General features: G+C 42.0%; 1 protein-coding gene across 1 annotated transcript in view; it reads right to left on the bottom strand.

The window, feature by feature from the left end:
* Positions 1 to 20,887, bottom strand: part of EGFR (epidermal growth factor receptor) — a 183,456-nt gene extending 162,569 nt beyond the window's left edge. Inside the window, exon 1 of the mRNA XM_083188535.1 lies at positions 20,405 to 20,887. Coding sequence (XP_083044661.1) covers positions 20,405 to 20,519 — 115 coding nt within the window. The 5' untranslated portion in view covers positions 20,520 to 20,887. The remainder of the gene's footprint in view (positions 1 to 20,404) is intronic.
* Positions 20,888 to 26,366: the final 5,479 nt, after the last annotated feature.

Genomic DNA, 26,366 nt, shown 5'->3' on the forward strand with positions numbered 1-26,366 from the left:
TCAATATTTACCGTTAAATACTAAATAATTTTACAGTAAAAGTTAGTGCCCCCCAAAAAAGAGTTATCTTTTTCTCTCTAAACTTATGGTTATCCATAACTCTGGGGAGCACCACCAACAATTTATGTGAGGTATCCAGATCCATATTCATGCATATGTTGGTACATCTATCTATTTAAAAATTGATCTAATCGTCAGTGCAAGCCACAATCCCCCCTTGTTATATTTCCAAATAGGACAGATGGTTGACCGCCACTTACAAAACTAAGTAAGACAAGACAATAATAATAATAATGATAATAATACATAGTTTAGCAATTAACAAGGGAATTATTTTAACATTTGTACGTAGAAGTCCTTTTAAGTCTACATGACCAATATGTACACTCGCTGTTGTCAGAATTCTACATTTTAGAAATCATTTTTTAACCGTTGTCCCACACTTCCTTTGGTATTCATTTAATAGGCTACTGCCTGTTTATGACAACACAATGAAATCACGGAGCAGCTGATTCAGATACACGTCAGCGCCGTGTTTTAACCTGTTTGTAAACAGTATACTGAATAAATCCCCTCCGTGTGGAAACCGTGCGTGCTGCTAGCAACCTCTTTGAGATAAATTATAATCATTGGCCTACAAGCTTTTCCATTTAAGGTTTGGAGTGGAGAAAACCTCTATTTCAAGCATAAAATCTCTAGCAACTAAATGCGAAAGGGAAATGCTATGATGGCTAGTGAATCACCTCTCTAATTCTAGCTCCTTGTATACGGCATTGTGAAATAAAGACACTGCAAAGTCTTTATCGGTTTATTAGGCTTGATACTACTTCCGTTAACCTCTTCAGTACTGGATGTCCTAAAGACGCAAAGATTAAATCCCTGCTTACAAAGATAAGATAATAGTATTCTTGCACTGCTCTCTTGAACTCTGCTCTCTATCCTTATTCCATTTCCAAGAAGTGACAATTCCCAACCGAGCCACTAAAAGCAGAAAAACAGGATCTTGATGCATCACTGTGTAAGTTTCAGCTGTCACACATGTACTGTAGCAAAATATTAACTAGTGTATTACTATCTTTGTGATTGCCTTATACACATTCACTTGAACAAGACTCACTCTGTCTAACTGACTGTTACAGTATATAAGAAATGCAGGGCATTTTCAATTCAAGGAACAAATAACTGGTTTCCCTTGCACACTTACCGTTATTTATTTACAGTTTCTTATATAGCGCAGCAGATTCCAATGTACACAGTGATAAAACAAACTGGGGGAAACACAAGGACAGACACCAGTAGTATAGCAGTCCCACTGAGTTGCAATTCCAGAATAAAAGCTATATAATCAGTGGCGTAACTATAGCTCCGCAGCCCCCGCGGTGGCGGGGGGGCGCAGAGAAATTGGGGGCGCCGCCGGGGGGGGGGCTGCGGTGCTATAGTTACCCGCAGTCTGCGTCTCGCCCGGCTCTCTGTCGGGACCTTCCTGACGTCACGGTCCCAGGCGGCTCCTGCTGCAATGAAAACTGACAATTAGAAAATGGCTGCCCCCATACTGCAGACAGTTTTCTGTCTGCAGTATGGGGGCAGCCATTTTCTAAGAGTCCGTTTTCATTGTAGCAGCAGGAGCCGGCCGGGACCGTGACGTCAGGAAGGTCCCGACAGAGAGCCGGGCGAGACGCAGACCGCGGGTAAGAAGGGGGGGCAGGTTAGGTGCGGCGGGGGGGGCGCCCCCCACGTGTGGCGGGGGGGCGCTAAATAGTTAGTTACGCCCCTGCATATAATACATAAGTGCCTCAGAGGGTTATGCACATGGTACTTAAATATGATAGGCTTGCCTAAAGAGGTGAGTTTTCAGGGAGCGCTTGAAAGTTTGGAGGTTAGTGTAGAGTCTTACAGTGCGTGGAAGGGCATTCCATAGGGTGGGAGCAGCCCATCCTATGTCCTGTAATAGTGAATGGGAGCTAGTGATCCGTGCAGAAGAGATGCAGATCTTGTGCAGAGTGGAATGGTCGAGATGGGAGATATTTTGAAATAAGTTAAGAGATATATGCTGGTGCAGTATGGTTTATTTATTATTTATTTATTAACAGTTTCTTATATAGCGCACACATATTCTGCAGCGCTTTTACAGAGAATATTTGAACACTCACATCAGTCCCTTCCCCAGTGGAGCTTCCAATCTATGTTCCCTACGCACACACAGACATTCTAGGGTTAATTTGTTGGGAGCCAATTAGCCTACCAGTATATTTTTGGATTGTGGGAGGAAACCGGAGTACCAGGAGGAAACCCACGCAAGTATGGGGAGAATATACAATCTCCACACAGTTAGATCTATGGTGGGAATCTAACCCATGACCTCAGTGCTGTGAGGCAGTAATGCTAACCATTACACCATCCGTACTGCCCCCAATGGTTAATAGCTTTATATGTGAGTAGAAGTATTTTAAATTGAATACAGCAAAATACAGGCATCCAATGGAGAGACTGGCAGAGAAGATCAGAAGAAGATGAGCATCTTGCTAGGAAGATCAGCCTAGCAGCAGCATTAAGAATGGATGCAGAGTCTGTTCTTGGGAAGACCAATTAGGAGACAATACATGAAACAAGATAGCAATAATAATAGAATATATATTTTTTTGTTTGAAGCACTCCCATTCCATAGTTCTACAATACCATCTCTCAGTGAAGTTGGGGTATAAAGTGGTGTACACATGGTCATACAGTATATTGGCTAGAGGCCAATCTTGAGTATGCAATTTTGACTAGATTGCGAACACGATTTAGGATAGATGCACTGGAGATTTTAATGATTGTGTCTAATGATAACCTGTGATCTAGTCAAAATTACCTTGTCTGCACAGTCTATGCTACTTACTTATAATAAAGGCCATCCATCGGTATCTTACGCAGTACTGTGAGATTTTGGCTAACCTAGGCAATATTGAATATCTAGTTCCAGTGTACACCTTAATCTCTACAGAATGCTTAGAAAATGGGCTATGATCATTCGTGTGTATGCCCCTTAAATTTGGGTGATTTATTTTGTTCCTGTGCAGGGTAAATACTGGCTGCTTTATTTTTACACTGAAATTTAGATTTACATTTTTCAACACACCTCACCTGAATCTAAATCTCTCTGCACATGTTACATCTGCCCCCATCTGCAGTGCAACATGGTTTTGTCTATTGTGCTTTGCATTCAAGTCTGAATTAGGCCCATTACGAGTGCCTTGCTGGTCTGTCTGCTAAAACTAAAGACTCTTTGGCTCTCAAAGTCATTGTATCAGAACTCTGCATCAGGTTCTTTGACATGCAGCACTGCATTTGTTTTCCAGAATTCTGTCCATTTCCCACAGATACTCATTGGTCAACACTTAATTTAAGTGACACTATCAATGAAAATGTGTTGTTGTGTAATGTGCTAAATATAGTTTAGAGAAACCTAGTAAAATATCCAGTTAATGGTTTCCTTCTTGTTTCACTGACATCAAGGCAGCATGGACGGTGTAATGGTTAGCATTACTGCCTCACAACACTGAGGTCATGGTTTTGATTCCCACCATGGTCCTACAGTGTGGAGTCTGTGGTCCTACCTGTGCTTACGTGGATTTTCTAACAATACTCTGGTTTCCTCCCACCATCCAAAGATATACTGGTAGGTTAATTGGCTCAAAATTAAGCCTAGCCTGAATGTGTACATGCACATGTGGTAGGGAATATAGATTTAAACCTCCACAGGAGCACGGACTTATGTGAATAGCCAAATATTCTCTGCAAAGTGCTGTGGAATATGTGTGCACGATATAAGTAACTGGTTACATTATTAATAATAATATTAATAATAATAATAATAATAAAAATAATAATAATGTGTATTAGTAATACAGTTCTAAGAGAGCCTTGACAACAGTTCTTCTTTATTAGTCCTGTCATCTCCAGATATATATAATGGTGTGATCCCCTTGAAGCGCAAACCTTTTACCTGTATTGGGAAGCTCATTGTCACACATTTCCTCAATGTTTTCCCAGCAGTACCCACTGCAAGTTTCCCATATCACCTCAGTCCTGCCCTATTGAAGCACTTTGGACCTCACAGGAGACCAGCTTTGTGTTGTAGCTAACAGAGAAGGTACCTGAGCAATGTCCATACATACTTGGACGATTTTGCCCAGCGTGTATACTGACCGATGATGGGGAAAATCAGTGATCAAACAGTGAGCAAACACATTGAGCCTTTTTGCCCAATTTAGCGATTTTCCCAGAGGTGGACGACTTTCCATAGCTGGGAAACTACGTTTCTCATCTGCTGGTAATATCTGGCAATAATTCTAGAGTTAATATATTAACTCATACCCCTCATGTTTGCATTCCATAAATGACAGCAATTTGGGAAGAAGACATTCTGTTTTACAAGCTCAGCAAACATCACCTGCAGATACTGAACAAACATACATGTAAAGGTTCATGTTTACCAAGTCAACAACAGAGCGGCAATGGATATGTTACATTATAATTAAGCTAATTAAAATGTTGGTCCCACTTACAAAAGATTAACTATGGTGACAATAAAATAATACAATTTCAACAGGGAACCCTTTTGTGTAATGTGTAATTAAGATATATACATTTTATTAGGTTTACAGGTTAGGCTAAAAAGCCTAGAAGTGCAATACTAAATTCCACTGAATCTGTGGTGAAACCAATTTAAATTTAGTGCCGCAGTTACGTTTACAACTGTTTAGTTTATTATATTGTCCACATGTTGTATCTAAACATTATATACTGTAGTTGCTGACCGGTTGGGACAGAACTAGTTTTTAAAAAAGATTTGTCACTGTTTATGACCGTATAAAAAAATAACCACAGTGACTAACAACACATTATCATTAACTGTGTCCAACTCACAGAGAAGTTGATGTTTCAAATAGAGAAAAGAATGGAGAAGTGGACCTGTGGAGAACTTGCTTATAGCAACCAATCAGCATTTACCTATAATTTTATAGAATTTAATTGATAAACTCCACTACAAAGCTGATTGTTTGCTATGGGAAACTTCTCCACTGGTCCACTTCTCCACTCTTATCATTGGTTGATACATCAACGCATAAGCTGCATACACACTATGCAATAAAGGCAGCTTATGATATAGTTAACGATTTGCCTTGAACTCTCAGGAGCTACAGAATGAACGCTATAGAGCAGTGATGTTAGCCATCACTGCTCTATAGCGTTCATTCTGTAGCTCCTGAGAGAGCTTGACACTCCAGCTGTTGTTGAAATACACATCCCAGCATGCCCTGCATCAGTTTTAGCATGGCCAAATAGCAAAACTATAGCAGGGAATGCTGGGATGTGTAGTTCAACAACATCTGGAGTGTCAAGGTTAGCCATCACTGATATAGAGCATACTTACTGAACAATTTAGCAATCAGATATTGGGGCATTTTCACTATTGCTGATGTATGGGCTTCACCAAATAATTTATTATTATTTATTAACAGTTTCTTATATAGCGCAGACGTATTCGGCAGTGTATTACAGAGAATATTTGAACACTTCATCAGTCCCTGCCCCAGTGGAGCTTACAATCTATATTCCCTACCACACATATATGCAAGCATTCCTTCTAGGGTTTATTTTTGTTAGGGCCAAATTACCTACCAGTATATTTTTGGATTGTGGGAGGAAACTGGAGTACCCGGAGGAAACCCAAGCACGGGAAGAATATACAAACTCCATAAGGTTAGGGCCATGGTGGGAATCGAACGCTTGAACTGAGCGCTGTAGAAATGCTATTACATTATCAAAAAGTGATTGCAATTGCCATTGCAGATTGACCAACATGTTGGACAATCTGCAATGGATTGGATTTACAATTGCTAATGTACAGTATGGTGGCAATCTGTCTTTTTTGCAACCGTTTTGACACACATGCATTTTTTTCACTGCTGACAATCACTGCAATAGATATTACAATTAGGTGGTGGTTTTTCCAATTTGAAGATTTAATGTGAAGATACAAAAAATCTGCAAATCACTGGTAAATATCTGTAGTGTATTGGCGCAGATTGGAAGATTTGGAAATTGTGCAAATGATGGACTGCAGATTGCTGATGTATGGCCAGCTTACAGCTTTAAACAGCCACCTTTCATAACATCTGCCAACCTAATTGGTGGCACAGTGGTTAGCATTGTTGTCTAAAAGTATTTGACTGTGTGCTATATGCGTAAAGTGAAAATGTTCCCTAGAGTGGCTGTAAGGGAATTTTAAGCTCTAGATGGCAGGGACTGGTATGAGTGACTGATTCTCAGTTCTGTGCATAATTGGTGGCTTGGTATAAATAAACATTGATAATAATGCTATGACCAAATTGGACAAATATGCCATCAGTTTTCAGGTTTAGCTCATGTGCAGATAAACCTTAATTATAATTAGATTTTAATTATATAACAACAATTTGGCTAATCGGTATACTCTAAAAGTCTACAGACTAACATATATCCATACAAATAATACAAAAAGTTTTTTAACAAATGCAGAATTTTTCAAGGCAAAATACAAGGTTTTTACTCAATAAAATGGTACTCGGTATCTGTAGCTGATACAGCAAGATAAAGGAGATGTGACTGTGACAGTGACTGTGTAACTCCAGATGTGTATAAGTGAAATGACAGACACAGTGTAGGAAATGTAATACAGTAAACGTAAACCATACTAACAAACCAGCTGACTTAGTGTAGTGTTTGCAATATAACTCCAGGTGTATTTGTAAAGAGCACTGGCTGCCACCCTCCATGTCTGTTGTCTGTCAATTGCGGCACTTTTGAGATTAACAAGAGACTGGTTCTGAGATGAGAACAAAGCAAAAAAAAAAAAAAAAAAAAGCAAGTCCCTTTTCCCCTGGACAATCCATGCTGCAATGCAAGTGGTGCATATACCTTTACTATTTTTGCATGCATGGTGAATATGGCCTGCTTCTGCATGTACTGTAGCTCACATGCTGGACAGTTTTAGTACCCAGCAAATTTATGTTTGGCCACACTCCATACCTGCCTACTTTTTTCCACTCCTCTCTGGGTGAAGCTCAGGGAGGAGGGAAAGGTGGGCGGGACGAGACTACGTGTCAGGGTGGGCGGGATGAGGCTGACGTCACCAAGCCCTGCCCCCATGACAGTCAGCCGTGGCAATTTGCGGGTCCGCTGATTGGGGGAGGGGCTAAATTTACATAACGCATTAGCATCATTTTAGCCCTGTCCCCTCCCCATGTACATTTAATGCAGCAGGCGGTGTGGAGGCTGCGGGGGTGATGCTGGAGAGGCTTTGCATAACTCTGCGCTACGGCGGACGGTGCCGGGCAAGGCGAAAGCCGCTCAGTGTGTATGCACTGAGCGGCTTTCCTGCCTGCGATGATAGCGATCATCGCTGTACATAAACACTGGGCATAGTCGTCTAGTGTGTATGGACCTTAACTCAGACACTGAAGGGTTAAAAGAATACACTATCAAAAAGACAAAATGCAAGGCTGCAATATTTCATTCCCAATAGATACTGTGCAGTATGAGAATAGCCTTCTTATTGTTTCAAATACATATCAGTGAAGACAAGCAATATATTTTCGAAGAATACTTCCTTTCCGATTTCCTATAAATGTTACCATCTATTAAAAAAGAATACAATACTTTTGTTAAAATCTCTCTCTCCTTATATCCAAACATTTCCCTATCTATTGATACACTGCCAAAGTGCCTGAAACAAACTGTTTCCTTTTGAATTGAGACATCCTCATTTGTGGCTGACTGATAATTCTGCTACAAGTTGGATCATGTAGAAAAAAGTTTTCAACAGATCACACTTCACAAACCAGTCATTGTTAACAATACTGTGAAGATTGGATCCATAGACCAGAGAGGGGTATGGTCGACATAATGCAATTATACCAGAGATTATTTTATATACATCTATGTGCACACACATACTGTACCGGTTATTATTAAGTAGACAATTGCAAACACTACAAACAGAGAAGGAGTTTGGTCAGGTGATTGCTGTCTTCTTACATAAGGATAGAGGCTTCGTTGATGTAGCAATCAAAGGATTAAATTGACACACCTTTTACTTTGCATTAGGTTTTATAACACATATTACATTCATAGGTATATATCAAAGACTTTATTTTGTTGTTGTTTAATAAGAAGTGATAAACCTTTCTACTCAATGCAAGTTTACTGATTTTAATGTTTGGCCGTATACCAATATTATGGGGTGAAATGAATTAATCTCCTATGTGCAATCAGCTTGTGTAACCTCCATATAATACCCCATTCTCACTGCATTTCAAATGACCTTGTCAAGCATTTTGAATTGCAAGACGGGTCCTTTTCTAGCCGAAGACCCGGTAATGAAGAGGGTTGAAGACCCGGGAATGTCGACCTGGGTTGTTCTGTTCACACTTGAAAAAGACCCATGTAGAAAGTGAAAATGATCAGGTCGAAATGCTTGTCCCGGTAATTTACAGTGCAGTATGGGGAATGGGGGAAGGTGGGAGGGGTCAACCTTCACAAGGCAAAATTGCCCAGCATTGAAATGATGGGTAAAATCTGGCTTTTACACACTGGCAGTGAGAATATAGTATTTGATGCTTCTTGTTGTGTAAAACATAAAGATGTAAAACATTCTGCAAGTTGTATGTATTTTGCACTGTGACCAGGGCTGGATTAAGGTCTTTGGGGGCCCTAGACATCAAATTTGTGGGGGCCCCTATTAATAAAAGTGATATAATGCTGGTTATAAAAATAAAGTGATTGTGTTCAGTTCCTAAAGAAAGAAGATATAGTATTTTTTTAAACGAAAATGCAAATTACGCTTTACAAAGTGTACCCTAATGTTCCAAATATCTTGCATAATATAAAGAAAACATTATACTGTATACTATATACAGTTGTGTTCAAAATTATTCAACCCCCAATGCTGTAAAGGGGTTTAGGGACTATAGTGTACATTTGGAATTGTATTCAGAATGAAATCCTACAAGGACGTTTTAAAGAACCAAATGCAACTAAAATGACATCAATTGTTTATATAACACAGTAGTAAATGTGTATTTTGTGGTTTCTTCATTGCCACAATTATTCAACCCCTTAAAGACTACCACTCTGAAGAAGAGAGGTTAATTCTGGTGTTTTCAATCAGGTATTGAAAACACCTGTGGATGTCACCGAGCACCAATCAAGCATAATAAGCACCAATTAGGCAGCTTTAAAATGACTGTGATACTCAGCTCCTTCTAGACATTTACTGGTGTGGTTACAAACATGGTGAAGTCAAGAGAATGGTCCAGGAAGACAAGAGAAGAGGTGATTTGTCTTCACAGGAAGGGCAATGGCTATAAGAAGATTGCAAAGAAGTTAAACATACCAAGAGACACCATAGGAAGCATCATTCGCAAATTCAAGGCAAAGGGCACTATTGAAATGCTACCTGGTCGTGGAAGAAAGAAGATCCTGACTTCGACTGCTGTGCGCTACCTGAAGCGTAGAGTGGATAAAAGTCCCCGCGTGACTGCTGAGGAACTGAAAAAAGATTTGTCAGATGTGGGTATAGAAGTTTCAGCTCAGACAATAAGGCGCACACTGCGTAATGAAGGTCTCCATGCCAGAACCCCCAGGCGCACCCCCTTGCTGTCTCCCAAGAATAAGAAGAGTCAACTGCAGTATGCCAAAAGTCATGTGGGCAAACCACAAAAGTTGTGGGATAGTGTTCTGTGGACTGATGAAACAAAATTAGAACTGTTTGGGCCCATGGATCAACGCTATGTTTGGAGGAGGAAGAACAAGGCATATGACGAAAAGAACACCTTGCCTACTGTGAAGCATGGCGGAGGGTCAATTATGCTTTGGGGCTGTTTTGCTTCTGCAGGTACAGGGAAGCTTCAGCGTGTACAAGGTACCATGAATTCTCTTCAGTACCAGGAGATATTGGATGAAAATGTGATGCAGTCCGTCACACACCTGAGGCTTGGGAGACGTTGGACCTTTCAACAGGACAATGATCCCAAGCATACCTCCAAGTCCACTAGAGCATGGTTGCAGAGGAAAGGCTGGAACATTTTGGAGTGGCCATCGCAGTCACCAGACTTAAATCCGATTGAGAACCTCTGGTGGGACTTAAAGAAAGCAGTTGCAGTGCGCAAGCCTAAGAATTTGACTGAACTGGAGGCTTTTGCCCATGAAGAATAGGTGAAGATACCCGTAGATCGCTGCAAGACACTTGTGTCAAGCTATGCTTCACGTTTAAAAGCTGTTATAACTGTAAAAGGATGTTGTACTAAGTACTAAGATTGAATGTCACTTGGGGGTTGAATAAAAACTAATAATGATGTGAGCACAGAAAAGACATTTGTGGTTATTTCATTATAAACTTAAGTTTATATTTCTCTGACCTACAAGTGCCTCTTTCATGTAAATGTAAGCAAGATGACTGAATGATCAAAATCAATGTCAAACTGGCCAAAACATTCAATTTCAGTGGGGGTTGAATAATTTTGAAGACAACTGTAGTATACAAACAGAGCGCTGTGTGTGGCTGCTGTGTGCTGCAGGTGACACTCTGTCACCTCACCTGCAGCACAGCAGCCAGACACAGTGCTATGAATGTTTGTATACTATATAGTATATCATATTTATTATTGTTTATTATTATTATTATTAATAATGGCTGCCGGCCAGTCACACACTGCTGGCGCTGCTAAGGAAGGAGCTGAGACTGGGTTAAATGGTGCCGCCTCACTCACAGCTCCTCGATCTCACAGAAATTACAGTGCAGCTGTGACTGTAAAATTCCGAGAGGTTGACAGTGACCAGCAGCACCTCAGCGGGTGGCACTGGCAGCGACTGTGAAGTGGGGAAATCAGAGACACAGCTGAATCATGCTGTGCTCAGATTTTAATTACAGCGCCGTATGTGATTCATTGGGAGAGTGTGAGGGCCCCTAATGTTTGGGGGCCCCAGGATGACCCTGTTGCCCCTCCTTGGATTCAAGCATGGACATGGTCACTCGAAGGATGCATAAACCCTTGTGAAAATATTATTTTTGCTGCATTTGGTTCTATCCAGTGCAAAGCAGACGGAAGAAAGCTCTGGTGGTTTGCAACATTAGCTGAACTGCCATTTACTGTACAGCAAGACTTCTATTGTTTGATGATACTAGGTCCCCTTTCAGATCACATTTATAACCTGGGTATTTGTCGGGTTGACCCGAAGTAGAGATAGACAGTGTCTAGTTAGACAGTCAATAGGTTATCCCATATGGTCGACATGCAATAGGCTGACAAGGTCAAACAAATGACAATATTTCTCAACTTTCATTTAATTTACCACTACGCTTGGTAATAGTAACCTGTGGCAAGTACCGTGTTAGCGGAGTAAGCCACCCTGCCCAAAGCAAGCCAAGCAAATAAAGCCGATGAGGGTCCACATATTCACTAATCATGGCCACAGAAATAGACAAATTATGAACAAACACATAACAAAAGTGTATCGAATTTTTTGTGTCGACCATTTCCATATTGACCTTTTAACTTTTTTGACCCTTTGTACATGTCACCCATAGAGACAGTAAACCATTTCACTGTTGACCACTCGGCCCTGTCAATATGTTGACCATGTCGAATTGATAAATCTTTCTACGCAATGCAAGTTTATTTTATTAAGCATGTGTAAATATTTTGTGAACAGGCCGCTAGAGTTGACCTAGTTGTCTGAAGGACCATTTCCTACTGTTTACAGTGTTTGGGACTAAATGGGGCACATTGGTGTTTTACCCTTATGTACAGGTATATTACCAGAGTTGTTCCAAACAGCCATCTACTTTGTTTGTTGGACAGATAATCTTTAGAAGTGTGGCCAGCTTTATTTAGGATGCATAACACCATCTTGATGCAAACGGACTTATGGGGTGTACGCACAGTGGGATTTTGCTTGTGATTTGATCCCGATTCGATTGGGATCGAATCGCATGGCAAGCAAAACACATTCGATTTGAACTATATAGTACAGATCTGTACTATATAGTCTTGCCTGTAAAGACTATTTTTCTATTCAATTTCAATGACGCGGGGCCAGGCATCGGGATCAAATCAGTATTGAATGCAGTTAAAAACCGTTCAATGTCCATTCAATTTTGATTCGATTGGGCTTATGAAAGCAAAATCGAATACACAAAGAGACCAAATTGAACCGTGTGTACGGGGCATAACAGGCTAAGTCAGGCATGTCCAAACTATAGGAAAGAAAATATCCACCTAGGTGGAAAAAACAAGCGCTAATGAGGCGAGTTATTTAGCTAGCTGCTCACACCAGGATGGGGGATGTCCAAACTATGGCCCTTCAGCTGTTGTGAAACTACAAGTCCCATCATGCCTTGCCACAGTTTTGCTACAAGGGAATGCTAAAACTATGGCAAGGCATGCTGGGATGTGTAGTTTCACAACAGCTGGAGGGCCACAATTTGGACATGCCTGGGCTAAGTGATGATTTGTTCCTTTAAGGGTTTTTTTTATTTCAAACTTCTAGGAGCTTAAGTATGCCTAAATTTATAGGAACTAGTGAGGTCCAACTGGCAAAGGGTGGTTAATTAAGGCAATGAAATGATAGCTGGAAGAATAATACTATGCCTAATTAAGAACATTAAGCCATCTTTGCTCTTCATCAGTGGCCCAAACCTGCATCTAATCCTGTAATGTGGAGTAACCATGGCAACATGCTTTTGTTCTAAAAACACAATGGTAGAAGACTGAAGTCTGGCACAATGAAAATTATTAACTGTGATCTTTAAATACAGGCTCTGTTGAAACTTGCGTTTTGCAAGTTATTTTCTCTATGCTCCGTGAGTGCTCATCATCAGAAGGACAAAAAAAGTGAGCACTTATTATACGGACTTCAGTATACAGCTACAGTAGACTTTGTAAGAGAGAACATATTGCAATACTGCAAATGTTTCAGCACCTGATGCAAATGATGCCAATATTAGTGCAAGTGAGAAACATTTGCCATGACCTTCAATCAATATTCAATTTAGGGGGCAATATCATAAGCTATACCCTACACCAAAAGATTACTTGAGTCCATTGATCAGAATGTTAGCGAGGTCCCTGTCATTTGGCACGTGCCAAGTACTGGTTGTTGGCAGTGAGTCAAAAGGTTTCTTATGGATTTTTATAAAACAATTGTGTGTAATTTATAACATGAGGGGAAGACCAAAAGTACAGGAGTGAGGTCTATCTGGCAGGTGACAGTCTGTGGCGGTAGACCACTTATTAGTATGGCACACAAAGAGTCTGCAATGTAAGAGCATAAGAACAATATACAACAGGTAGCCAGGGAATATGTGCATAGCAAAGTACCAATTATTATAATAACACAACAGACAGGGAAGGAGAAAAAAAATCAGGACAAGGGTAGGGCAATTGGCTGAAGTTAGCAGGAGCATGTAATGGCAAGTATTGGGTAGAAATCAATACAGTACTTAACCCTTTGAATGCCAAGTGAATTTGTCAAAATAGGTGTGAAATTTGCAAAGAAAAAATATTATTCATCTTAATGACCTGTAATGTTTACCTTAGATAGGAAATATAATCTTTTTTCTTTTACACAACATTTTATACAGTATTTGAATTTATATAACAATGTGAGCGCCGCTGGCATTTTTAGTGGATATTTTGAACATCTCTCACAGAGACGTTGGTACTCAAAGGGTTAATGACCCTGTACCCATTGTATGGGCAAGTAACACAGTCCGGATGATTAGCCTGATGAGTACATTGATACACAGAAATGATCTGATGAGGTGTCTGAGTCTTTGGAAGATGTCAGGGACGATGGTAAATATTATCATAAACTATGATCTGGTGAACCTATATTAGCTATGGGTTTTGCCGTAATCTACTGAATATTAATTTTACTTATTGAGAGCAAATTCACAGTATTCAGTGAAAAAATAATGACTGTTTTATGTGCACAATTAAATATCTTTTTTCAACATCAGCTGAATCTTCACAGCCAAACTGGCGCTGCTTAGTGGAAGGATAAATAAAATGTATCTTAGCTATCGGATTTGTAACGTAGGGAAACCTACTGTATAAAATAACGTGATGGCAGAATGTCTAATGGATGCTATTTATGCAAACAGAACAGGACAAGCTTATTCATCTAACTTTGTGGGTGGTCATGTGAAACAGTCAACTGGTTATATTAAGGTAACATATTTCTCTGCATTGTGTTCAGGAACAAGAGAATAGCACTGTGGTGTAGTCTGTTTATGCATGTAAGGACTACTGGATGTAAACAGTATATAGAGTGTAAATGCATAGATACTCTGTGCTGATATTGTATTCACAGTGTATTGAAATGAGCACTTTTCTATGAAAACAGTGTCAGCGAACCACAGCAAAGTACATTACAGCCTCCAAGTAACCTTAACAACAAGTGACGTTACCTAAGTCGCAGATAACAAAGTTACTCTTTCACTTCTTCCAGAAAACCTTGAGCAATCATTCTAAAGTACAGAACTTGTTATTTAAGTCCTTTCAGTCTGTGCTGTTAATATGGGCAGTATCACGGTGGTCGGACTCATCAATAATTCATTAGCTTCATAATTAGAGCAGCTTGGAAACAAAGATACTGGGAAAGCTTTAATTAATAGTTAATTTGTCTCCCTTTCAATCTTGTTGGCAGTCGGTAATCATTTGAAAAAAGACAAATGTGATGTAACTCATAGCAACAACTATATCGTAATGTGTCCAGTGCAGAAAAGGGGGCTTATTCACATGGACATACCTGAGCCTTGTATGATCCTACGGTATAAAACACAAGTTCAATCTGTACAGATAAACAATACTATGAAAGAAAGGAAAGTGATCCATATCTGATTCGTAGGTTCTATGTGCAGAATGGATTACACATAAAACAAATATGCCTTTTTCTTAAAGTTCTGAAAGCAAATGTTTAGTTGCTAAACGTTACTGAACATTTGCACCACCTACATCATTTTTTGTGATAATTATTATTTAATTAACTAATGATAACTAAGTGATAATAACGAAGTGAAGAAATGCAACAAACAAGTATGTAACTTACAAATAATCCAATTGGAATTCTTACAGCTATGTTTTGTACAGAGGTGTACAACTAGTGAAAGGTTTCTTCTGCTAACAGATAAATGATGGATGCTGCTGTTAAAGGGAGCTATGGCAAGCCTTTGCAGTGGCCTAGTCACCCAGGGCATAGTGCAGGTATTTAATATGACACATCCCAGCATTCCTTGCCACTGTTTAGCATTCCTTAATAGCAAAAGTGTGGCAGGGCATGCTGGGACTTTACAACAGCTGGAGTCACAGGGTGGTCAGTAGTACTAGTAGAGTGACATGAGGAGTGATATATTTACATATACAGAGGCAACGATATGTTACTTTGAACACTTAAATGCTGCAAGAAAGTAGCATACATTTCACTAGTCACATTATGGAGGTTTCTTTGCCTTTTTTTTTACATGTAAACAATTAACCAGCAGCTTCATCTACTGAAAAATGGGAGCATCTGAGGTTTGCAGCAGTAGACCACCTGGCAGTTGCATAATGCACTCTGCATAGATGAAAATGAAATCTAAAGCCACACAATGGGATTTCCACACCTAGAACCGGTGTTATTTTTCAGTAGGAACCAGCAGGAACTCAGTTCATGAAACTCTAATTAAATATGACATCATCAGGAACTCAGTTCCTGAAACTGTTCTGGGCAAAAATCTACTTTTCTTTAGATAACTTTTATTTTAAAGTCACCTGTGAGTGCCTTTGTTTCTAAATACAATATATACATCTCTGTCTCTCTATCTCTCTTATTATTTAATTGATCCACCCCCAGACCTGGAGTTCCTGGACCAATTTTTACAGAAAAATAGTACTGCCTAGAACATATAGTGGTCTCCATAAGCAAGACTGCTCTACTGCTTCATTATAGATTATTATAGAATTAATTTTTAAAGAACACATTCTTTTTTTCCCCTAGGAATAGTCACCACTGTGTAAAATGATTGCTGTGTTATGCTACTTTTGCACAGAACCTTTGTAGAGGGGCCATCCCACTTGACCTAGTACAGTATGTTGCAGTAAGGAATGTGCTCTGCTGCAGGGCACATTCAGACTAGTTCACTATCTGTCTCTGTTACATCCTTGAATAGGAATAAGACCAGTTTGTACCAGTGGTTCATAAAATGGGGTGCCTGGGGAAAGTGAAGGGGTGCCCTGAGTTTATGCTCCAGGACCAATTCAAATGATTTATATATTCCTCAATAGGAAAGTTATTAGCCTAGAGATGGCATGAAAAACATCCTGCAGCTCTAGGGTGCCGTGAGTGGTCTATACAATACATTACAAGTTGTTTTAATAAGCAATTGAATAGGCTATTGCACATAGATTTCCCAAGTCATACTAAGATAAATGACCCTCAGTTTGTCATATTTAAGTCTGTTTATATTAGAGACTGAGAAAAAGTAACTATAAAGCATAGTTAACAAAGGGAGAGGTTCCCTATTGCTGGGGAAAGTGGATATTTTGATGACGAAATGACTTGTATTCACTTCTCCCAATACACAAACGTTTACCTGCCTTTGTGTGGGGAAGCTTATTAAACATGTATGGTAACAGTACCACAATACTTGTTCGGTCATCGCCATCTCAGTATGGTCAAAAAAAGAACAAATATATTTTTTTAACTTTTGAGTTCAAATTGCATCGCATCTGTAGTTCAAACCATACCGTGATTATTTGCCTTGTGATGCGATGCACGCTTACGTGTAGTCCATATCCTAAGGCAAAATAGTAAGTGCAGGGAGGTATTTTTGTAATACATTGCATCGTGTCTAGTTCAAATCGCACCCTGTACAGGGAATCGCCTGTGCTATGTACTTTACAAATTTAACTTATATATTGTAGTCTACTCCAAATCTTATGTACAGTAGTTCAAATAGCCCAGTGTATAAAGTTCAAATTGCATAGCTCAAATCGCACCTGGCACACTTCTCACCATGTGTAGGCACCATTACTCCTAATGCAATGCTGTTTATTGTATGTGCTTGAGTCTAGAAGCTTACTCCGACTTGCATGTTAAAATGGTGGAACCTTTTTCTGACCTACCAACACTAGCAATGATGTATTGCAGACTGGAGCACAAGATAGGAATGGATAAACCGTAGGTGCAAGCACTGCTATAGGGCTTACGTGCCTTATGTGGTACAATCTGCATGCTGCTTCTGTTCTGGTAATAAAAGCTAGTAATGACAAGCTAAAACACTTCAAAGTGCAGCATTTTTTACAGGTACATGAGTCGTGTTTTTTTTATTTTTCATTTATTTCATCTTCTGGGACAATAAAACCGTTTTCAGTCTGCAAATGCCGTTTCGCACTCGGGATTAGGAGATGCATCCCCAGAGCAACACAGCATAGTGCTGCCTCCTCCATACTGTGAATGGGACACGGGTCGCTCGACCCAGGCATCTGTTCACACTGCAATTGACACGGGTCAGAGCCGTGTTCAACCCTGGTCATTACCAGGGTTGAACTCCCGTGTTGCTCGACCTGTGATGGCCCTTTCAGACTGCAACACAACCCATGTTGGGGCTGCAAGAACACGGCAATAGCACGGGTCTAGAGTGCGGTCTGAAAGCGGTATTACTGACTGGGCATACTCCCTATGAAAGCCCAGCGACACATAGGACAGGTGGGAGTAGAGTATGAGGGTAATACAAACAGGAGTTCTCAAGCAGGCAAAAGTAAGGTTTACCAAGAACTCTCCAAGCTATATACAACTAGAGAGAGAGAGAGAGAGAGAGAGAGAGAGAGAGAGAGAGAGAGAGAGAGAGAAATAGAGAGATATATCATCTATATATATTTCTAGTGTCCGTGAGTCTCAGAAACACTGCCATCTGCTGGCAGAGAGTGAAACTACATCTCTTTCTCACACATGCACAAACACAGAAGGTAGCAGACTAGCTTTCAAAGCTTTTGCTTCTAGTGGGCTTACTAATATATATATATATATATATATATATTGTATAATGACTCCTTCTGCTTTGTCTCTGAACGAGTACAAAGAGAGGCTTATGACAACCTTTGGAAAATATAAGGGAAGCAGGTAGAAACATGTAAGCCTGGAACGGAGGTTTAGCAATCAGAGGTGTGTTTCCTGGTAGTACATTTAAAACATGCAAAGTCACGGAATGGCTATGCTGGAGCTATGCAGCCTTCTAGTGCACACATAGGTAGGGTATTACAGACGTGCTCAGCCCCTGGCATTCGGCCAAGCTTCTACTGGCAAAGTTCAAGACTCTCAGGAGTGCCAGACAATAAAGGGAGAAAGAAAGAGATCCTTATGTAACCGAGAACCAATAACAGGTTAGCTGATCTCATTAAACGGTTAACAGTATGTTCTTAAAGACTCACTTTTAGAACTTTGCAGAGTACCTATATATAATTATTATTTTAAAAAATCTATTCATACACATGTGCTTATCTATTAATGTAAGAAAAAGATAAATACTCCTATCTGAAATATGTGTAGGGCACATAGGGTTAATTACTTCCTGTAATAGATTTTTGGTTCTTATTGCCAGCACAGCATATTCTGCACTGACATGTAAAGTATAGGCCATCCTTCTACACAGCAGCTCAAAAAGGAACTTAACTAAGCACATAATAGTTACTACATGCCCAAGGATGTTGGCACTGCACTTACAGCACCACAGCTGCCATTCTATGCCAGTCATATAACTTTCGTGGCCAAAAATGATCCCAGCTAGTGCGAAGGAGTTCACGTTACCTGCACGTTCTACATGTTAGATGTATAAATATAATATACAAGAGGCACATCTCAAACATATAGTATACTGGGGTCAAGTTCACTGTAATCATTTGTTTTAAAATGAAAATCTAGAAGGCAAATAAATACAGTCTTATACAAGAAACAACTGTACTTATCTCCTATGAGTGGGATGCTGCCTGCTGCCCTATAATTTCGTTTGCATATGGCAGTATATTCTATAGAAATACTGTGCAATACATTGTAACCCTTTCTGCTCCCCGAGATATTCCTTTCAAACCAGGCTATGCTGTCACACTATATAATGTGTTCCTACCAGGCACTGTAATAATGTACAATAGGATAGTGCTATACAGTAATGTACTCAGAAATAAAGCAACAGCCAAAAAGGTCTTCCACTAATACAGTAATATTCACCCTATGTGTTATATCATTCATCATCTGTAAAGAAGGGAAACTAATAATACAACTGGCACAAATAAAGCCTCAGAGCATCATTATGATGCTTCCTTTCAGTGTTTATGTCCATTTACAGGGCTGCAAATTGGATAGGTAGTCAGTACACATGCAGGTAATAAGACAAACCACCTGTTCAGACCTCATTATCATTACACAGAACACGTGCATACTTAATTGAGTTCACTGGAATAATATGTATAATATACAAGCACACCATATGATGGGTACATGTGTAAACATAAACAAACACAACATACAGTAAACTTCTGCGTGTGTATATATATATATATATATATATATATATATTAATACATCTATCTATCTATCTATCTATCTATCTATCTATCTATCTATCTATCTATCTATCTATACACATACACACACATACTATATAGACAGATACACACAAACACGCTAGATTCGGAGCACATCATCTTACAGACACAGGTTAATGTTTTGTGTTGTTTCAGGAATACTGTGTAATAATAAAAATACTTAATGCAAGAAGCACATGCACTAAAGGAACCCTTTTTCATATGCAACATGTAATTCCTCCTAGACTGCACAGTCCTTTGCATTTGGGAAGTTTGGGATAGACTTTAAAGAAGAAAAGATCACCACCCCTGACCATGGCCACTGGCCAGGACCGCACAGGACACATGTTTGATGATGAGAACGCAGCAGCGCAAATATTAGCCCATAGAGAACGTATATACACAGGTACGCATACAGGTACATAAGTACGCATACAGGTACATAAGTACCCACACAGGTACATGCACAGGTAAATACACAGGTATATAGGTACTGTGCATACACAGGTAAAAGCACATGTATGTACATAGATAGATAGGTACATAACATACACAGGTAAAAGCACATGTACATAGGTACATACACAGGTACATAAGTACATACACAGGTACATGCACAGGTACATACAGTAGGTACATACACAGGTAAAAGCACATGTACATGCTGTAGGTACATACACAGGTAAAAGCACATGTACACAGGTAAAAGCACAGGTACACAGGTAATGCACAGGGATCTCAGATAGACCACAAGTCCTTACCGGTCTTCTCTTCCTGGGAACTACAAGGCTGCTGGAGGATGATGAGGAGGAAGGAGATGAGGAGCAGGGAAGCCTCTCTGAGCGCCAGCTCCCGTCCACATACATTCATTCCCATTTTTCAAGTTGTCTCCGATAAAACAGACAACTCAGACTCCCCCCGGGGGTAATCTCCCCTTTTCCTGTGTTCCTTATACCCAACACTATTTAGTTAAATGAGTTTACACAAAACAAAAGATAAATCCAAGCTTTGGCTATGCCGGTGAGTTTGCCGGCTAGTACATCCCAATAGCTGCAAGTGTACAATCCATCAGATCTGGCTCTGGGAAGTGGTGATAAGCCTTCCTGGTGATATCCTCCCTAATCTCTAGGATGGGAACGTGTCTGGGGAGCGAGAAGCCGCTCTTTTATTTCCACGGCAGAGTCCAGGAGTTGCAAAACTTTTGACAGTGTCAGCCAGGTCTGTGTCTCCCAGTCTATGCACAATACGAGAAGACTCAGGCATGCCTGGCCTGTAACGTCACAGAGAGGTGTGTCCCATTCCACTACCCCCTTCCCAAATCCTTCCTCCCAATATACTACTGTACTACAGTACGGCTGTCAGCACTGCCACCTTATGGTCACTGGCGTATGGCTGGGAATCACTCATTGTTCTTCTATCCCTGCACTGACAGGTCACTGCGATCTCGCTTTCCAAGTACTGCTGCACCTCTGTACAGGGCGTGTGCAATATACAGTGCATTCATGGCAAATACTTCATGCATCAGGAAAGTGTTACTGACATATTTACAACAATGCACAAGTGTTGTAACAAACCTGTCTGTCTATATAGTGATTTGTACCATGTGCTGCTGTGTGGATACATTCTGTTATTTAAGCACAGTAATTCTTTTCTGTTTCCAATCACTGTGCCCGCCCTTCATCATCTTCATACTATCCATTATTTGTATCTGCGTTCTCTACTCCAGCTGGTGCCAGAACTGATTTATTTGCTCTTTATACAGGTCTGCAACTATAGGAGAAAGAGGAAGTGTAAAACAGTGCGTACAACTAGGACTGACGGTCACAAGGTCGACGCAAGGCTTTTATTTTTATTTTTTTGCTGTAGACCGACTTGGTTCATACCTTACCATCCAAGTGGGCATAGAGTTAGATTATAAGAGCGAGCCATGTGAGGGAACATTATACAGTTATACGGTGTCCATGTCGACCAAATGGGAAAAAAACAGGAAAAACTTGTTTAGATCTAGTCTACCCTGTTTCTGTCGACCTAACGTTTGCATCTATCTTTCATTACTGCCAATCTAGGCGCTGCCGACTATCTTTAGGCATCTAACTAGACGCGATCAACCAAGAGTGGTCGACACATGATTGTTGATGTAGACACCATTGATCTGCTATACCAGAACCGTTCACAGCAGCTACTGACATGTATACTTACAAAGAAATAAGGAGCAAGTAGGGTTTCAGACAACAATATGGTTAAAAAAGGGGCAGACTGGGACCAAGGGCATATAAATCTGCTTTTTTAAATCTGTGCGCTCGTTATACTATCGTAAGGTCGGCACACCTAAGTTTAACATGCATTGGGTGGACCACTGAAGGTCAACATGGGCTTAGGTCAACAAGGTTATTATTATTATTATTATTATTATTTTATTTATAAGGCGCCACAAGTGTTTCGCAGCGCCGTACAAAGGAACAATACAGGGAGACAAAAACTTGGCATAACATTGAATAAATAACAAAAATACAGTACAAATAAAGAGCACCACAGTTCAATACACATTACAGCTTAAATGTAAGTAGTGAGGACCCAATCAACATACAACTAGAGTCTTGAGGCCAATGATGGAGATGAGTATGAAGATGGTCACTGAGTGTTGGAGTAAAGGAGAGCTGTGAGTGAAATGTGAAGAGAAGTGGGCTTTGACAACAGAAGGGAAGAGGGCCCTACTCGGAGGAGCTTACAATCTAGTAAGGCCGACACAAGCATTAGGTTAACCGGATGCGGGACCATTTGTCTACAACAAGAAGATAGCCATTAGGTCGACACCATTAGTTCGACAACTCAATAGGTCGACATGCTTTTAGGTCGACATACCATTAGGTCGACATGTCATTAGGTCGACATGCCATTAGGTCGACAGTGTCTAGGTCAGCGGAGAGCCAGCGAAGACAGCAGGAGGAACCCAGAGAGCTAGCATAGACAACCGGAGGGACACAGAGAGCCAGAAAAGACAGCAGGAGGGACCCAGGGAGCCAGCATAGACAGCGGAGGGACCCAGGGAGCCAGCATAGACAGCAGGAGGGACCCAGAGAGCCAGCATAGACAACGGGAGGGACCTCCTGTCTATGCTGGCAGCTATCATTGTGAACATTTTTGCTAAATGACAACTGATCCTGAATCAGGCCCTATATTGTGTGTGTGTTTATATAAATAAACTAGGTTGTCTGGGCAAAAAAATTTTAATGCAAAAATTTCCTCTTGGGAATAAAATACGATTCATTTTACAGCGAGGTTGGTGGTTTGTATTAGGATGAAAGGAGAACCCCCCCACATACTGCCACCACTACTCACTTTCCAACCCCTGATGGCATACTTGCCTAACATTCTGGAATGGCAGGGAGGCTCCCAAAATGCATACCTTCCAACTTCTGAATAATGGGCAATGGAACGCTTGCACGCCGCCAAAATTTCGGGGCATGGCCTGACAAAAAGCTGGTATGGCCTACAAATCACGTCACTCCAGTGAGGCCACACGCCCATTTTGCCGCTTTGGGGGCATGGTCAGAGTCTCTCTGAGCTGCTGGCTATGCCCCCAGCCACTCTGACTGCAGGAATACATGCTGTGCGCATGCATCTCTTCACCACTGCTCTACTGAGCAGAGCAGTGATGACATGGGGGACACCCAACTCCCCCTCCCACCCACCATGGGACACTGCTGGCCACGGGCGGGATTTGGGAATGTCCAAAAAAACAAGACGTTCCCGTGAAAATTGGGGGTTGGGAGGTATGTAAAAAATTGGGTCCTCTCAGCCCCCTGGAGGCCTCCCTTTGCCACCCAAACGGGAGGGAGCAGCTAAGTATGGAGGTATGCCTCATGGGAAAGTATGGATGTGAGGTCTTAGAAGTTCCACAGCAGCCACCTGCATTAAGTACAAGGATTCTCATAGACATTTTTTGATAGGCAGACTTGGTGGCCTATCCTCCAACGGAGAAAAAAGGATAGTTATTTTTGCACGGGCCACTTAGCAGGTTTTATGTCTTTTTACTTACATTTTAGACATACCTCAGGATGAGCCCTTCTCCTCTTATAATTGGAGCGGGGTCCAGATCACTGGGTGACCAGTCTGCAGAGACAGGGAAGTAAGTATCAGGGCCTATGAATAGAAGCCTCTGCTGCGATCCCCACTGCTGGCTGCACCTGAGGTTCGGAAGAAGTAGCCTTTCTTCCAGCTTCCTTTGTATGCCGCAATGGTACTTGTTTTCCTAGCACAGCGCCACCGATTTTAATTGTATCCATCGGGTCGGAAAAATCGCGTCGATCGCATCGCATGCCAACCAAATCGCATGCGATCGACCCGATTTTTACATTGGAATCAATGTAAAATGGTCCCTGAGACCCGATTTTACATTGATTTCAATGTAAAAAGGGCCAAAACCCCCCCATTTTAATACCAACCCCCCCACCCCACTATTGATGCCAACCTGAAGCGTGGCGAGCGAAACGAGCCCGCGAGGGGCGGCGGTACGCGTCCTCCGACCTTTTCATACCCCTACTACCCACGTCGGCGTGGAGTTGACTTTATAAAGTGTGGCGAGCGCAGCGAGCCGCTGAGCCCGAAGCGCGGATAGTAGGGGTATAAAAAGGTCGGAGGACGCGTACTGCCGCCCCTTGCGGGCTCGCTGCGCTCGCCACACTTTGGGTTGGCGTCAATAGTGGGGTGGCGTTAACAATGGGGGGCATTAAACCTACTTTTTAACCATATTCAATGTGAAATGGGCCATATTGGCCCATTTCACATTGTCACCTATGTAAAATAGGGTTGATCGCGTTGATCGCATCGCGGGCCATTATAATCAACCCGATTTAACATTGTTCCCTATGGGAAAATCGCGTTGATGGCGTCAGTCGCATCGCTTCCCCTTATTAAGGGCCGCGATGGACGCGATCAACGCGATTTTCTCTTTCACCGGCAAATTAGCTATTGATTGACAGAAAATCGGGTCCATCGCGTTGATTGTATGCCTCCCGGTCCTGGCGCGTCTCTCCCTCTTCACATGCGCGCCGGCTTCTCCGGAACGACACCGCTGGGCAGCCACTGCAGGTCCCTCGCTCTGACTGCTCTCTCTCTTGCCTCCGCTCCACGCCACACGGATCTCCACAGCCCGCCAGGTCACGCGCTGCCTTCTTCTTCTTCCTCGCACTCCGGGTCTCTCTCAGGAGCCTTTGCGCCCAGCACACTCTCCTCCCCTTCAGGTTCCCGCTCTTCCGGCCTCCAATCCCCGTGGACTTCTCTTCTCCCGTCAGCAGGGTTCTAAGGTCAGTCCCTCCTGGTCCCTGCTCATAGGTGGCTCCGGTCGGGTTGGTTGCTTGGCAACCCCAGGCTGGGATGACCGTCCACCATTTTAGTTAAGGGCAACACTGGCCACCAATGTTAAACAAAGCAAACCCCTGATGGGGCTTTGTAATGGGGCTTAAAATGGGGTACCCCTGAGTTCTGGGGTGCCACATGCTTCCCCGCTGGAAGAATGCCAGTCCGCGGGCATTATGGCAGAAGTGACAATAGTCCGGTTGCAGTCTCTTGTTACAGAACAAAACGTTTAAGGCCTCTGGCATTTCTGAACAGAAAATAACTGTACATTCAAGTAAGAACAGTTTAAAGAACAATTTACAATGGCACAAGAACACTAAAGAAAGGCACTTTACATTCTATACCTCAAGGGTGGGACACCCTTGGTTGTGCGTTCTGACCTACGTGTCTGAACCACTGGGGGCCGGACCTCAGGGGAATCATGGTCCGACACCGGCGGGGGTTCCTCCACCACAGGGCGGCTAGCCTTTGGAGCAGGGGACACCCGTGGAAGGAAGGGTACTGGAGCACTCATGAAGACTAACAGGTCAGTGCATCCCAAGGCATGCCCCCCCAGGTTCTCTGCCCCTCCACCTCAGACGAGACTCTCGGTTCTGCTGGGACTTCGGCAGTGCAGAGCTTGAGCTGTTCCCTCGACACCACGTTGATGGGTCCTTCAGGGGTTTTCCGGATCTCGTAGGTGTATCGGTCACCCGCGGGTGTTCTGATGACTGTGTACGGTTTACTCTCCCGCATGGCGTTGAGTTTACTCGAGCGGTGATTCCGTTTCTTCCGTACAGGGTCTCCAACTTTCAGTGGTTCGGGCCGGTTGTTAGAGTTGTAGTCCTTTCCTTGCCGACGCTGGGCACCCTCCATCCACTGCGTAACGACTTCTGGAAGTTCGGGAAGTAAGGTCGGCCACTTTCAAGCTGGAGCATCTTCAGCTTGAAAGCACTATAATTTTCGCAGTTCCTCTCAGTCTTGCGAAGGCCTCTGCTGGCATACGCTATTACTCGCTCACGCCCATTCTGAGTTTGGGAAAGCACAGCACCGAGCCGGCGTCCGTGTAGAGTTGGAATGGCTTGTCATAATCGGGGTAGGCCAGCAATGGGGCATCTATCAGGGATCTCTTCAGTTGGTCGAAAGCCTGCTGTTGTTCTTCTCCCCAGGCGATTAAGGCTGACCCCTTCCGTTCATGGCCCGACTGGCCCCTCAATAATTCATGCAGGGGGATGCCACCTTTGCAAAATTCTCGATGAACCGCCTATAGTAGCCCACAAATCCAAGGGAACTGCGGACCTCCCTGACGGTCTTGGGTGCTGGCCAGTCTCTGACAATGGTAATCTTCTCTGGGTCGGGCATCATGCCTTCGGCGCTAACCACATG

This window comes from Crinia signifera, chromosome 5 (genome assembly GCF_055691185.1).
Source record: "Crinia signifera chromosome 5, ASM5569118v1, whole genome shotgun sequence".
Classification (NCBI taxonomy): domain Eukaryota; kingdom Metazoa; phylum Chordata; class Amphibia; order Anura; family Myobatrachidae; genus Crinia; species Crinia signifera.